The sequence below is a fragment of the Chlamydotis macqueenii genome, chromosome 4 (assembly GCF_036417535.1).
Source record: "Chlamydotis macqueenii isolate bChlMac1 chromosome 4, bChlMac1.mat, whole genome shotgun sequence".
NCBI lineage: Eukaryota > Metazoa > Chordata > Aves > Otidiformes > Otididae > Chlamydotis > Chlamydotis macqueenii.
The window spans coordinates 19,001,322-19,018,308 of NC_141559.1; the positions used below are offsets into that span (position 1 = coordinate 19,001,322).

General features: G+C 39.3%; 1 protein-coding gene across 4 annotated transcripts in view; it reads right to left on the reverse strand.

Annotated features, from left to right (window-relative positions):
• MAPK10 (mitogen-activated protein kinase 10) overlaps positions 1 to 16,987 on the reverse strand; it is a 162,576-nt gene that overhangs the window by 52,817 nt on the left and 92,772 nt on the right. For all 4 annotated transcript variants that reach the window (XM_086746327.1, XM_086746328.1, XM_086746326.1 and 1 more), the window contains one exon: positions 3,547 to 3,676. In XM_086746327.1, the coding sequence (XP_086602453.1) occupies positions 3,547 to 3,676 (130 nt within the window). The remainder of the gene's footprint in view (positions 1 to 3,546; positions 3,677 to 16,987) is intronic.

Below are 16,987 nucleotides of genomic sequence, written 5' to 3' on the forward strand. Positions count from 1 at the left end.
AGGCCTCACCCTCTGGCCTCCTGCTGGGCAGCCGACTGGGCCTAACTCGGCCCAGTCTGGCTGCAAGAAGTGGAGAGGAGATGAGATGTGAAGAGAACCTGAGAGGCGTCTGCCAGCCTGTTGTGAAGAATTTCTTGTGAGGAATGGCTGTAGACGCCAAGGTCAGCGAAGAAGGAGGGGGAGGAGTAATGCAGCAGTATTACTGGCAGAGATTCCCGTGCAGCCTGTGGTGCAGCCCATGCTGAAGCTGGCTGTCCCCCTGCAGTCCATTGACGTCCACGGAGGAGCAGAGATCCACCTGCAGCCCATGCAGGACCCCACACTGGGGCAGGTGGGTGCCTGAAGGAGGCTGTGGCTCATGGAGGGCCCACTGGGGCAGGAGGTTCCTGAGGGACTTGACCCTGTGGAAAAACAACCCACACTGGAGCAGTTCATGAAAGACTGTAGCCCTTGGGAGGGACCCCACGATGGAGTAGGGGAGGAATGTGAGGAATTCTTCCTCTGAGGAGGAAGGAGCGGTGTAAAGCAACAAGTGATGAACTGACCCCAACCCCCATTCCCTATTACCCCCTGTGCTGCTCAAGGAGGGGAATGATGTAGAGATAGTTGAAATTAAGTTAAGCCCGAGAAGAGGGAGAGGTGGAGGGAAGTTATCTTGTTCTCTTTCTCATTATCCTGCTTTGGTTTTAATAATAAATAGTTTTCCCCAAGTCAAGTCTGTTTTGCCCGTAACGGTAACTTTAAGGTTCTCTCCCTGTCCTTATCTCAAATCTCAAGCCTTTTTCTTATATTTTCTCTCCCTATTCCCTTGGAGGGTGTGGAGAGAGAGAGAGAGAGACTGCGTAGTTTGGTCCTGAGTGGGGCTAAACCACGACGCATCACCTCTTTAGGCTTTCTAACAGGAATGATTCAATATTCTTTCTGTCTGCTCCACACATTCTGACTGATTCTTGCATCCACACAGATGCCTTTACAATCCTCTCCTTCCTTTGCACTTTTCTGTACAGACAGATTAAAACTCTGACCCAATCAATGTGCGGCTGTTATCAGCTCTTACGCAGTATTTTAAAAATAATGTATTTAAAACTAATACCGCTCCTGCTGCCCTCTGCTCTTTCCAGTCCATTAGAAACATGAAGTGGGAATGCATCATTCTCCCACCTACAGGGAGAACTAGTCACTCATCCCTGCATTTCCAAAGCCATGTGCATTGGTCTGACTGAGAGTAGTTTCCATCCAAGTGTCGTGGTTTTGTTAGTGAGGGGGGGCCTAAGGTGGTAGCTTCTGTAGGAACCTGCTAGAAGTCGATCCCCTTTGTTCAGTGGACTCGGCTGGGCCTAGGGCCAACCTGCTGCTGGCCAAGGCCGAGCCGATTGGTAGCAGAATGTTCCGTGATAACGCCTCTGCGATAACGTATTTAAGAAGGGGAAAACAGAAAAAAAAAAAAGAGAAGATGTGAAGAAGCTGAGCGGGGGCAGAGGTGCAGAGGGGGAGGCACAGGCCTCATGGGCCTTGCAGGCCTCACCCTCTGGCCTCTCGCCAGGCGGCTGACTGGGCCCAACTTGGTCCGGCCCGGCTGCAAGAAGTGGAGAGGAGATGAGAAGTGAATAAGATGTAAAAAAAGATCCTGAAAGACATTTACCAGCCTGTTGTGAGGAACGGCTGCAGACGCCAAGGTCAGTTCAGAAGGAGGGGGAGGAGTAATGCGGCTCCTGGCCAAGATTCTCCTGCAGCCTGTGGTGACGACCATGGTGGAGCAGGTTGTCCCCCTGCAGCCCATGGAGGTCCACGGAGGAGCAGAGATCCACTTGGAGCCCGTGAAGGACCCCGTACCAGGGGAGGTGGATGCCTGAAGGCAGCTGTGGCCCGTGGAGGGCCTGCTGGGGCAGCTGTTCTAGAGGGACTGCACCCGTGGAAGAGATGACCCATGCCGGAGCAGTTCCACGAAGGACTGTGACCCGTGGGAGGGACCCCACGATGGAGCAGGGGAGGAATGTGAGGAGTTCTTCCCCCGACCATGAAGCAGCGGCGTGAAACAACGTATGATGAAGTGACCGCAACCCCCATTCCCTCTTCCCCCCTGTGCCGCTCGGGGTGGGGGGAAGGTAGTAGAGATAATGTTAAGCTTGGGAAGAGGGAGGGATAGATGGAGGTTATCTTGTTCTCTGTCTCATTATCCTACTGTTTGTAGTAATAAATGAATAGTTTTCCCCAAGTCAAGTCTGTTTTGCCCGTGACGGTAACTTTAAGGATTTCTCCCTGTCCTTATCTCAAACCTCGAGCCATTTTCCTTATATTTTCTCTCCCTGTACTCTTGGAGGGTGGGGGGAGTGAGAGAGAGAGACTGCGTAGTCTGGTCCTGATCAAGGCTGAACTACAACACCAATTCAACAGGGAAAAGTACAGTCGTGACAACACAGTAGAAATATGAGGACAAGTCAATCTCAAAAGTGGGACAGAGGACACTGTAGGTGACAAGTCCTGCCATTTTAGGGTCAGTTCTTTTTCTTTCCATGTGAGTTTATGATTGAGAACAAGTGTCAAATCTCACCTCACATCATGCTTTTCAAGGTCATTTATGCTTTGCATAAGGAGAAAGAGTCACTGCAGGATCTGAGGCAAGAGTAAACATGTAGAAAACTGAAAAATTCACTCCTAATGAAAAGGAAGGGGCATACAGATATGGCACCAAGCCATAGCAGAAATTGAGGAATTGTAGGAAAATTAAACCCTTGAGAGATCCCTTGACAATGCAATGGGGCAATCCTACATATGTCACTACAAAAAGGCAAGCTTATATAGTGTCAGGCAGATAGTTCTAACCAATAGATAGATAGTTAAAATTAACATATAGCCCTGGAATAATTATTTTGCTGCAGTGTAGGAATATTTTCATTTATTATGGATACTAAATGTTATACAATAGGTAGTGGGTGTAAGCACCAGGAGAGTCTAGAGCCTGCTAGAGCTCTTTATTTAAGAAGAACACTATTATTAGAAGGAATGGCACAATGCAATGAGGCTTCAGAGTCTCTGGCTTCACAACATTAACTTACACACGAATACATGGGAATGGAAAAGTGCTTTTGGTTCTTAATTTTCTTTGGCAGTTTTGCAACAATCTTTACCATGATGACCCCTTGTCTTGTACAATCTATACAATGCATCTATATGACTTGGTTTCAGATGAAGTCCAGAACAAGGAGCGATGCATGTGCAAACTCCCACTCAAGAGATACTGCTCTTGAGTCACAAATCCCAGTGACCAGGGGATGGAGACAGGACTCCAACAACCACTTATGCATTTCTGGATAAGGAGTTGACAAGAACATGTTCTGCTGTCTCGCCTTCTGTCATCCCAACCCGTTAAATAAGCACAGAGAAGATCCTCACTCTGTCCTGTGGGCATGTAGTACCAGAAAGACTATAGCCCTTGAGCGTAATTTACTTTAATTTCTTCTATTTTAAAAGGCACTCAAAAAACCAATTTTCTTTATAACAAACCAGTATACATACCACTTCTCCAGTTATCTGCTGAAGACTTACATTTTTATGATTCACACATTTCATGAGGACCAGCTCCCTATAAGCTCGCTTGGCATGAGTTTGGTTCTGAAATGGTCTGCTGAGCTTCTTAATGGCCACATTTCTGTCAAGGACGGCATCATATGCAGCACTGCAGTAATTACAAACACAGGGGTTATGCATCTTAGAGGATATCCTGCATTTCTCCTGTCAAATTCCTGAGTCTCGAGTCTACTATTGCCTTTTTTTTTCCACTGAGAATAATACTGGGACAAAAGGAGAGAGTTTTGAGTGAGAAAAAAGACACCAAAAGGAAACATGTACCACCACATCAGCAGAAGACAGCATGCACCACTACTTCTGACCTCCAGTTCCATAGGAAATTAACACTTACTTTCAAGGTGTGAAAAAAAAATTAAGTAACTTCAAATAAAAATACAATAAAAACTGAATGAGACAAAAAGTTATTTCATAAAGCAACTCTCTGTGCATTGGGTACAGCGGAGAGGCTTTTTCTTTTTCTGTCGTGATTAAGGACACCTTCACCAAGTGGCTCAATGAAAAATTGCCCACTTTTATCTAGAATGAAGTTTGTATTTTCGTTACAATATTTCTAATGGAATCAAGCTATTTAATCATTCTTCAAGACCATATAATCCAATTCCAATAACATACCTAGAAACAGAACCATTTCGCAAAATTTCTTTACCATTTCTCTCCGATAATGAAAAAAATCTTATATACGCTTAGTTAAAACTGTTGAAAACATGAAGAAATACAGGCTCTGGTTTACAAAGTGGGCTTTTAAAACCGGGCTCCTAAAATTCTCCTTAAACTTCTAAATATTTTGTACAACCTTAAGTTATTTTGGCAATCTTTGCCTTCTATGAATTTGAACCACTTATTTTGGTGGTTCAAATATGACTACACAAATTTTGACACCTACATTTCACAAAGCACACTAATTCTTAAAAATGTTTGCAAATGGACAGTCCTCAGACCCTCTTCCTGATTTTCCCTTTTACCAGGAATGAGGAAAGGTGTGACACAGGTTTTCTGCTACTCCATGAAGAGCAACAGTGTATTTTCCGAAAGATAAATCGACCAAAACACTAGCTGTTCTAAAAATAATTACTTTTTTAAGCATCAAAGTAAATTTTCAAAATTCTCTATTTTTTTTCTTATTAATTCCTGCTTATTATAGGCATTCACTTACACTCACTTGCAAACTCTTACTGACCAAGTACACAGCAGAATGCATGCAAGCATCAAAAGCTTAGTTACAAAGCCAACAAAAACATACAAGTGCTCTAAATAAGTAAAAAAGTGTTGGCAATGTATGTCTTGGAAAACACACAGGTGAAGAAGAGTAAGAATATTTCAATTACATTACCCCTGCATAAATAACACACCAAATACATCCCACAAATAAGAATAACTGCTTGATAAAAGTGATGAGGAATTTTGTGAAGAATGCTTTAATTCACTCTTGACATTTGGGGCAGGATGGTGGGATCTCCCCTAAAAATATGTTTAGAGGGACAAAAAAAAAAAAATTCTCATCACTGCTTTTGCAGGTATTCTGAAACAGTTCGTTTTTAACATTTTCATAGTGAAACTACTTCATATAAAAAAAATGTCAATTAACAGGAAAAAAAAAAGTAAAAATAAATACTGAATTTCCCCAGATTATCAACACTGTGAAATCCCAAGTACTGAATCTGGGGAGGAATAACCCCAGGCACCATTACACACTTGCGGCTGACAGTCTGGAAAGCAGCTTTGCAGAGAAGCACTCAGGCGTCCTGGTGGACAAGCTGAACATGAGCCAGCAATGTGCCCTCACAGCAAAGAAGGACAACAGCATCCCGGGCTGCATGTAGGCAGACTGTTGCTAGCAGATCAAGGGAAGTGATTCTTCCACTGTACTCAGTGCTAAAGCCATATCTGGAGTGCTGGCTCCAGTTTCGGGCTCTCCAGTATAAGAAAGGTAGAGATGTACTGGAGCAATTTCACTGATGAGCCATGAAGATTATTAGGGACTGCAACCTCTGTGATATGATGAGGCTGAGTGAGCTGGAGTTCTTTAGTCTGGAGAAGAGAAGGCTCGGGGGGAATCTTTCCACTATTCTTAAATATCTGCTTGGAGGAGTAAAGAACATGGAGCCAGACTCTTCCAGTGGTCCTGAGCAACCTGCTTTAGTTGACTCTGCTTTAAACATGTGAGTTGGACGAGGCACTCTCCAACATCATCTGTTGTGTCATATAGTAACAATTCTTTCTTCTTTTATTCATTAATAAGGCATATAACTTTTACGACCCAGCTAATATAATGCTAGGCACATGCAGAAACAAAGATATTGCACTCACTAGTTAAAGCACATATATAGCAGCTTAGGTGATAAGGCTATCAAAGATCCAGTCTGACTTGACTTCAACTAAACCTTATGTCAGGAGAAACAAAATGTGTGATTATAGCCTAATAGTGTGTAGCAGAAAGCAAACCTCCCATAGTAACTGTCAGAATTGTGTCTTTCATTCTCATTTAGTTCAGTGACAACAGGCCATAATATCATAGAGGCCACAACTAAAATATCCCTTAATTCCATTAAGGAAGTATTAAACACATAAAATGCAAAACCAAAGGATTTTAAAAACAGGACCTTTCAACAGTTAAATGTTTTGTCTTTATCCTTTATGGACATGTATTGCAAATATACTTCCGAGACAAATCTCTCAGCTAATCCATATTACTTGATCACCCAGCTTCTAAGAAGAAAAGCCTACATGAGACTCATCTAAGCTATGTAAAAGTACTTTGAATTATTTTAATAATCTTTTATCTTGTCACATTTTATCCTCATTAGTTACATTGTAAAATCATTGACTATAAGTTAGAAAACAATAAAATTGAAAGTTTGTCTGGGCAAAAATTTTCTCCAATTTCTGATCTCCATTTACTTTTCTGACTTTTCTCTCTTCATCAAAGCAAGAGATAAAAAACCATCAATCTAAAACCAGGAAACTGAAGGCAGCGTAAGCCTTTGGCTTTTATGATCTATTCCCTGTCCTTTACATACCATGGAGGAAAATAAAACAACTGAAGTAATTCTTTGTACAGGGATATTTACTTTGAGATCCAAGTACCTTGACTGCAGTTCTATCATTGTCTTCTATCAAATGGAAGGTGTCCAGCTACTTCAGGAAGTCAATACGTAAATTCATTGCACTGAGTGAATTAATAGCACTGATGTTTCTTCCTATTCACCAGAGAGAAGCTTTTGTTTACAGACAGCCAACTATGCATTTTACTACAATGAAATTACAGATACCACATGTAGGTCCTCTCTCTGGTGCTTGCTACACAAAATCCTTACCTTGGAACACCAAGGTTAGTATTGATGATATATCAGCCTTCTTAAGACAAACTTCAGTCACTGGCAGAAGAGTGGCTGTATAAACAGGTGACTCAAGGGAGCAGGAATAAGAGAGAGAGAGTAATGAGTGTCTGCAAACTCCTAGGAAAAGGCTGAGCGTGAAAGTCAATTTCAAGATCTCCAACAAGAGACTGGGCTTGCTTCTAAAAGCCTGTGCTTCTTTTTCTGGAAACTCTATCATAACATCTCATGCTTAACTATGAATTTATTATTTTTAATGTATACACTTGCCCCATTTTTATAACAAAGACTATAATTCACCTCTGATCTTGTAATAAAATTATAGTTCTACTGCAACATGAGCTCAGAAAAATCCTCCAAGTTTACTACTATATCTCTGGCATTGTACAGCCAGAAAATGCAGTAAATAAACTCTTTCCCTATAAATTCTGTTTATGGCTAGTTTGGCAAAGTAAATGTTAGTGTTAAAAATGTCTTTTTAAACTGTAAATAATTTGAAACAAATCTATCATCAGACCTATTTAGCAGAGATAAAAAATTTTAGCTAGATGCAAATATAAATTCATGATTAACAAGAAATAGATGTAATTATAGCTATTTAACAAGCCTCTTTGCTGACATAGATTAAAATAATTCTAGTCAGGTTTACACAAACCCAGATCATCATTTACCACTAATATTGCATGTGACTGCAATGATCAATGAACAATGCTCTGTTATCATAGACTTGAAGGACCAGGCATTCATTCTTACACGTATTTCAAAAAGCAAAGAAAAGCATTCTAGTTTCATGTCCAAGTTTCTATTTCAATAGACACTTACCAAGTAAATACTTTAAATTATTCTTCTTGTGCAGGAGTAACTCTTTCAGTCAACAATTAAACTTAACATTTATCACTTGCATTATATTCTACCCCAGAAACCACAGAAAACATATATTTTTAAAATTGACTCTTAGAGGTGGGTTCCTAGGATAACAAATGGCTATTTTTTATAGTCTTTAGTTTCAAGATTCTTTGGATGGGGCACACACGTTCTTTTCAAGGTGATTCCCCTTTCTCAAGCCACTACTTCATTAAAGTACTCTTCTTAGCTCTCAGATGACGGAATGGAAACCTGACACAGGAAGAGAAGCTCCCAGCCTCCTGGGGCAGGCTGTGAAATGGAGACTCTCGGCAACCTCAGCAAACAGCTTTCTATATTAAGAAAGTCTCTCCACTGCATATTGTAGAAATCCAAGGGACACTAAATGTTTCACTAGCCTGTGACTATATATATAAATATAGTGACAAATACAGTATTAAAATCTTTCTGAAAAGCGACTTAACATTACACCTACTTTCTAACGTGACAAACTTCAGTCATCTTTGCCTTCCTCCAGAAATACTCCAGCTGCAACTCTGTTTATTACTAATCACTGCTATTTATATCTGCATTACTTGATCCTTCTAAGTAAGGTAGCTTTGCCACTGATATTAGCATTTTGCCTCATTTCCTTCATCCCAGCACAACAAGAGGGAAGAAAGCTGAAACTGATCTTGTTAAACAAAGCACCGATCTATGTAGTTGAAATACCCTGGTTATTTAGTGCTGAGATCTCCACCAGTGGAGAGAACTGGTGACCTTGAAAATGATGTTTAACAAGAACGCTAACAATAGCCCATCCTCAACAATTACCACTGATATATGGAGCAGAACATGTTCTATATATACACATAGATACACATCTAAATGTATATACATATATACATAAAAAGAAAAGCACAGATGGATGTGTGTAAAAGGCCTTTTCACAGTAATTTCTCTGACTTCAAACTCCCTCCCCTTGGTTACAGATAACTATAACCATTGCACTTTCTGAAGAAGTCATTTTTAGGAATGACAAGAATCAAATCTTTTTCCTAAGTCAAGCAAAATTTCTGTAAAAGTGGTTATGAAACTTTAACCATAAAATATTTTAAGTGCTTTTTTTTTCTTCTTTCTATTAAGGTTCCATTTCAGGGAAGCACTCTAACAAAAAAAAAAAAAAAGAGTGAAAAAGTTCTTTTACTTTAAATAAATTTTAAAATGTATTCTGGTAGGAGTTTTTTTGTGGTTTTTGTTTGTTTGTTTCTTACGTTGATCTCACTTATCAGCCCAAATTTTACAATGAAATTAGACCTTCTCATTCTTACTTTTTATTTTTCCTTTTGACATGTAACTTCTGAGTTTCTAAAGGCAAACATTGATACATTTCTATTTACAAACAGTGCATATTCCTCTCTTCAATAATTACTTTTAAAGAGAAAAAAACTCCACTATTTTTAGAGAGAAAACTTCTCTGCAGAAAGCATCTTTAAAAATAGAGAATGTTTTCCATGAAAATGATCTAAAACAAAAGGATTCCATACATGGGCCAACATGCAGAAACAGTTTCCCCCAAACAGTGCAAATAAAAGGCCGCTGTAGTGAACAAGAGGCTTTTGATGTTCTTATTAGGTTTGGAACCGAGCCTGTGTGCTGAAAACCCAGAAAGGAACTAATGTGATCCTAATTAAGAGTTACAGATCTGTTCTCAGGCTGCTCTACACTCCAGATCAGGTCTATTTCTCCTCAAAATGTAGAGAAATCTGTGGTCTCTGAGACAATATTCAGAACTGATGCTTAAGGAGGCCAATACAGTTTCATAATGGATGACTGCTGCACTTTTCCTGTTGCCATACACGATTCCAGCTATTTGTTCTGAGTTTCCATCAGCTCACAGCTTCTTGCAATCAGCTGGTAACAGTTGGATTAGGAAATACAATCAAGCTGCCTCCCCAACTGCAACTCAAGTAATAATTTACTTTTTTACTATCGCCATGGGTGTTTCACAGAATAAATAAATCAGTCTCCAAGACCTTCTGTGAGCTTCTCCCTCACAGCAGAGATTATCGATTCAGCTCAAAACGTTCCTTTCCTTCATTGCATGGAGCACCAAAGACTGCATGTGCTGAAGTGCAGCAGAGGAGTCAAACATGGGCATCCTGCCACAGCAAATATCTTGCCAGCAAGGTGCCCTTTGGAGCCCTTTCACATGCCAAGATGACATGAAACCTTAGCAGCAAAGAGAAAGAAAGGTCAAACTAAGCTGTCACCTCAGTGCATTTTAAATGGGAGCAGGTCTTGTCTTTGAGCCTTTGGGAACATTGCAGCCAAAGCAAGGTAACTCTCCTACCAAATATTCAACACGTAGTATCTTATCGCATGTTGGAATGAAGTAAAATGAGAGGAGAGCAGTGCTTGAATCATTTGGGATTATCATCCTAGTTCTTGAATAAGAGTTTAACATTGCTGTCAAGATCATATAGTGAATTCTGTAGCACTTAATTTCAAAGGTGTACCATTAAAAGTGGATGATTTTAAGACAAAAGTTCAAAATGTGTGGCTCTATTTGACATTTCAGTGTTTAATCAGGAAAGACAGGTTTCTTTTCAAAGAAAACTCGTAGAAAATCAGGCCCACCTTTTAGTGTGCACATACTTTCATATATTTAATAAATTCATAGCAAGCAAAATCCAGTTCTGTATATTGATGCAAAATAAACTCATTTTACATAGCCATTCTCACTCACAAAGACGGTGCAGGGATATGGTGGGAAAGGCAGTGTGGAAACAGCTACTCTGTTCATACACTGCCTGGCATGCCTCTCATAATGAGTGCCATGTTAATTTGCCTGGGAACTAAAATATTCTTGAGGATACTGAATATAAAGTATGTTGACATACTTCTCATCAGTGTATACTCTGCTAATTCTTTATACTTGGCTCTGAAAGTGACTTTGTTGTAGAATTCTTTTCTGAACAGAACTGTAAAACCAGTACTTTCTGGTTCTGCACATTTCTCTTGTCACTAACTCTGTATTCTGCCAGCTGACAATAATTTTTGTTAACTGCAAGCCTAGGAAATTCAACCTGGTTAGTGAAAGAAGTCATGTGGGTTTTTTTTCATTCTGCCTTAAAAGAGCTCAAGAGCAAAATGCTTTCCCTTGTGTGTGTGACATCTAAGAAATGACAGTCTTCCAAAGTATGCTATACTACTCACTCTTTGTATGCTCAAGGATTTATTGAAGCCAGAACAAGGTAAAATTTGAAAAACAGATTAGAGCTAGGGCTGCCTATCAATATTCAGCAGCAGAAAGTACATGGGCAAAGGAAGTTAAAGCGTGATTTTTAATTAAACCACACTGAGTAAATATTTACCCAGCATTTGGAGAATGGTCATACAACACTGAATCTGGCAAAGAGATCTCACATTGAGCTCTCTGAACTGTCAGCAGGGTATATAAACTTTGGACAGTTTCAAGTTGTGTTAAGCAGCAAAGCCAGAAAAAGTCCACTTTCCTCGTTTAACAGCAATGTGCAAAACTAGGGAGATATGGACACCGAGGCAGAGTCTGTGCACCTGGCAGAAGTTGAGTACCTAGCACATTCAAACTGTTAGTCACATGATAAATCTGTTGGTTTTGGATTTACAAACCAAAATAGAACGGAGCTACTATCTTCCATAGCCACCTCACAGTCATAATTTAAAAAGACTTGCTAGCTTGCCTGACAAACAGAACAAAAGCTGTCAGTTTGGAGAAAAAGAAACATTATTTCAGAACCTTTCTTGCTGCAGTTTTCAACTGATTAAAAAATCAAAATTCCACCAAACACTAAAAATGTATTGTCAGCAAGTCATCATTTGCAATGTGATAATCATGAAAGGAATAAAAAGTCAACGTAAAAAGGTTAACCCTGAAAGGCTGTAGACCACATTAATATCAGAGAATAAATATCAACAATACATGCTGATAAAGAAAACTGAATTATCTGAGCTGCATTTCCTTCCAAACTGGCTCTAGTTTTTCTATTTCTGATTCCATTGTTTCTTTGTTTTGATACCTGCCCTTTTTTTCGGACGTTCCGTCCTACAGCCCTACCTCTCTGATTCCATATGGTCACAGCTATTCTCCCATCACAGGAAAAACCCCTTGTCCCTAAGAGGGAACAGAAGTGTTTAGTGCAATTCCTCTCATGTTAAACACATTGTAATCAGTTATGATAATGCAACAGCCTTCATTTCAGCAGTGACAGGACTTCAAGTGTATGAAATAAAAGGAAAAGTCTGAACTCAGTTAAGGAATGGCTACAATGCACTGACAGTAGTGAATTCCAACCCTGATTTCCTCCTTGAACTGGAGTTTGCCTGTGACTGAATTCCAGGCAGACAACCTGAAAACAGGAGAAGCAAGGAGAGTCTTGAAGAAAATCTGTCCAGTGTGTCACAGCATAGGAGTGAGACAGAATATGTGAGCAAAGGGAAATCTGACAGTGACCAAAGGAAATTTTTTGACAGGACAGGAGCAGATAGGTGCCTGACATCTGTAAAGGGAGTTACAAAATGTTCCTGCCTGACAGCAAAAAGTGTAAATTAAATTAAGTTTTTAATCAGCCAACACAGAAAGAGCCTAGGTTAACAAACATCAGTTACTTCTCTGCAGCCACAGAATTTACAAATAGCTGATAAATTTTTGAATGGCTCTAACAGGATCAGAGATGCTTATCCAGTCATGACTATGAACAACCTTCCTCTATACCTGGGAGCTGTACTGATCCAACTGAAAATCCTGGGCATCCATGCTCTCAAAGGAGCCTGGCAGTGCCTTTACAGTACTGTAGTTAATGACCAAGTAAAGTGAGTATTGCTGTCAGGGTTCACAAAAGCAGGTTGCCCAGAGATATTTTTTACACCAACTTACTTACATTTTTTTTTCCATTAACTTGCAAATAGAAATTTTGGAATAGATTGTAGTCATGGAAACTATACAGGTTCTTCAAGAAGAAAAGAAGAAAAAAGTACAGTCAAAAATACAGGCAGTCCGAGTATTTTACAGACAGAGACTCTGATGTCTTTGCTAAGAAAGCATACTGTGGCATGTTTTATTACATATCATTTGTGACTACCGGAATCTAATTTACATTTTAGATTTCTGTGTAGTAGCAAAGAGAAATGAAACATAAGATGACAAACATTAGATAGGTGGTGACTTCCTGCCTACCAGGAATCTCTGCAGTTATGCAGAAAAATAACATTACAAAAAAAAAAAATTGTAAAGTTATTACATGTCAGACTTACAAAACCAAAGATACAACAATAATTCTTGCTCAAACATTACATGTCAGGTACCCTGGTCATATAAAAATGAGTCTTCATCTTGCCTCAGGTGCCTCATGCAGTGCTACTTGCTATATATTAATTTTTTTCTTCTTTCCCACTTCCATTAATGATACGTACATAGAAGAAGTTGTAAGAATCAAAGCAAATGTGGAATAGAAGCTGCTTACTCTTAAAGACAATTAACTCATCTCATTTTTCAGATGTGTTATGTGTAGTTTGACATATGGCAGCTGTTCTCTATGATCCTGATGGCAGTTTCCTCCACATCCAAGCTAAGTTCTTTGTTGAGTCATTAGCAAGAGATTGCAAGACATTACCTCCTCCTCTCACCCCATATCCAAGCAAACTATCTCTGAATATGTGTTGCAAATTCTAATAACATCACCTTAAGAAACAAAAATCTGACCAACTTAAATAACCACCTTCACTCAGTATTCTGGAGCTCAAATCCACAGAGATACTGGCTTTGCTGTTCCCACTGGGAGTCTCTCAGTACCTTAAAATTCACATGCTGGTGGTCCAGATTCCAAATACAATTGGGAAATTTGCTATATTTCTGAAGAATGAAGGCATAGATATATCAGAACAACAAACCAGAATGTGCTGTTCCAGATGTACATCAGAGAGTGATCAATGGCTAACTGAATACATGCAATTAATTTTTTGGCATTTCAACACACTAGGAAATCCAAAGAATGCCACAATGTGAATGCAAATTGGTAGTTGGAGAAAAATCCTGCAATGTGCAAATGAATGAGTGAGGCTTGGGGCTTGCTGTGTGTTTACTTACAGTATTTCAACATGTAACAACTTCCCAAAGTGAAAAAAATATTCTGGCAATAGTTTAAACCACTTCTAAGGAGGGAAAAAAAAAAAATCTCATTATGTGTTGCCATCTATGAGATTTACATTAGCACTAGGAAACATCAGACAATTTTTTAAAATTGACATGCTTTTTTTTCATTAACAGTACAGTAATAGTTCACAGTACAAACTGACAGCTATTTTCTACATTACTCTCACACAAAACCCCTGTAAAACTTTCTAAAGGTTGTCATCAAAAACCTCCTCAGGAGCAGAGTGACGAAGCACATCAGCAAAGCACACAACAGCACGAGAAAGAGAACACAAGCTGAACTAATGGATACAATTTGGAGAATCTTTCACAAAACAGGATAAATCTGCAATGCCAGCCAGCAGAATGTTAAGCACAAGAAGTCTGCGAGATGTGACTGTGTAACTGAAATGCAAGTAACTGAACTCACGACATATGCTCAGTACTGATTTACGGGAGAGACTGGGACTGACAAAATTAACATTGCCACACCCTTCAGGGCTACTGAAATTTTAGGCATATCTGGGTAGTACATGGTTCACTTAATTTTTCCTCTGAATAACATGTATTCTTTGTTCTCGTCTTCCAAGAAAAATCAGTGATCTGTCCTGTGGTCAGAACACCAATGGAACTATGCCAGTTTATACAAGCAGAAACATTGACCTCTATCAAGGAATACAGTATTTCAGTTCAGTGGCACAAAGAAACCAAAATAATATTACTGGGATACTAGAGTCACGATGGAGAAATATATTGATCTCTCAAGAACTTTAATACATCAATGTCCAGCTAACCAATACAAAAAAAGGTTATGCATTAACTGTAAGACTCCGAAAGGTCCCCCGTTTTCTGTTTCTTTTTCATTGCACCATAGCAAAAGCATAGACTATTCTTCTTCTTTGATCAGTATGGGGTCAGAATTGATTATGCTCAGAAGTGTCAGCTCCTCTTTTCAATGGCTTTTAGCATTATTCTCGTTGCAATACCACTTCAGAACCTTACACTCAACATAGCAAGCTATTAGTTGACTTGCTGACTCTACCCGTTTACAGGGAACACAAAAAGACTCTATGATCTCCTTCATATTTAGGCTCAAAGGTATTATGAAATCACTAATTCCAAGAAAAAAAAAACACAACAAATTCCCAAAATTACTACTTCAAGAATACATTTATAATCTCCTCTATATTTGCAGATGAGATACTTTTCTAAATTTATAATGCATTTACTGAAGAGATACCAGAAGTCTTCAAAACTACCCTCAAACCATCAATCCTGCCCCCATACTCCTCTCCCCAAATACTACTCCAGGAAACAAAAACCTCTTTCATAAATTAGATAGCATAAAGCACTTCCCAGGTAACACTGCCTTGGTCCAGTTGACATGTCATTAGACCACATCCCAACATCATACAGTATGAAAGCCTGTCTTCACTCTTCAGGAAAGAGCAAGATATACATTCAGGATTTCAGCTGAAAGTCGTCATCAGACTCATCTATTTGATACTCATGCAGAAAACTTTGTCTTCAAAGCTAACATTTTCTCCTGATAATGCACACAAGTATATGCACCAATGTGGTCATAAACCAGGCCAAATGTCTTCATAAGCTGCTTCTAAGATTTTAACTACTTGTATCTTCAAGCCTGTAAGTGATGTCTTCACTACCTGCCATGGAAAACTGGACTTCACCCTTGCTTCCATCATAAATTCAAAACCTATTGCAGCGCCTTCAAATTGCTTTTGAAATATTCCCATACCACATCATTCTTCTAGACATCACAGGCAGTATCAAAAATATCACAGGCAATATAAAAAATGATAGCTTGCAAACCGCAGCAGAAAACCTACAGATCAATTGCCTTGCTTCCAGGCAAAAATCATTCATTTAAAACACAAAGAAACACCCACTCCAACATCAGCATATTTCTGTTGATTTTATGGAACATGAGAATTTTTCTCCCTCCATCCTCATCTAAATCATCCATACCCGCAGGCTGAAAGTGACCTGTCTCTCTCTTTCCCCCTTGTAAAATAAGGTAGTTGTCAACTCTATTCTAACATCTAACACCTCTTCTCTCAGCAATTTAAGTGGCATGTGTCTAATTAAACTCATAAAACTATTCTCAACTCATTTTACCATTGATGTTTTCTGTTTCTATCACAGACTTGAAGACCAACTAGTGTGGTTAAAAGCCTGTGTAGATTTAAAAACTGCAGCTTGGTCTAATAAATCACAAGCTCTGTTTCAGCTATGTCCTCTTGTCATCATGCCTATAACAACAGGATAATTTTATGCAAACACACCCTGTATAGTCTCTCTCACAGATGTCAGTGAGATGTACAATGAGCAAATGCCCTACACTTAAATTAAGAGTAGTTTTTGCAGAATGAATGGGAATTTCACTACTCAAGAGATTCCTGGCAGGTTTTTCTTTCTTCCTGCTGGCAAAAATAATTTTGTGAACATAGTTAACACAAATCCCATTGAAAGCTCCCACAATTAATTTCTGAAGATACTGAATGCACTACGTCTACAGCCAATATCCCTTTTTCACTGAGTTTATAATTATTTCACGTGGGCACAATGACAATTATAACTAACACTCACACCATATGGCTTTCTCTTTTTCACATAAATTAATAAATTATCATCCCCCAAAGAGCTTAATATCTTTATTTTAATGCTTCCATATCAAGAAAACAATTTTGTCTTTGATGTAATTTTCAGAATAATCAAGTGAAATAAAGTCCCAACTTCTTTCATAACCATAATCCCTGCTTTCCATGCCTGCTTCTGTTCCACTGAAATTCTCCTGCTTATGTTGATATCTATTTATAGAAAGATTGCAGTACTCTGTGGTTTTGCCTAGGAACCCTGCAACACCAGCTTCCAGAGCAGTCTGAAAAACATCACGTCTCTTCTCCATCTCCCTCTGCCTCTAGAATCACCTCTTGGGCTGCAGACAGTTTGCCTGTCCAAGTATATCTGGCAAGGTGGTCAGGCAGCCAGTATGCTGGGCACGCAGGATCCCACATCCAAGTTAAGA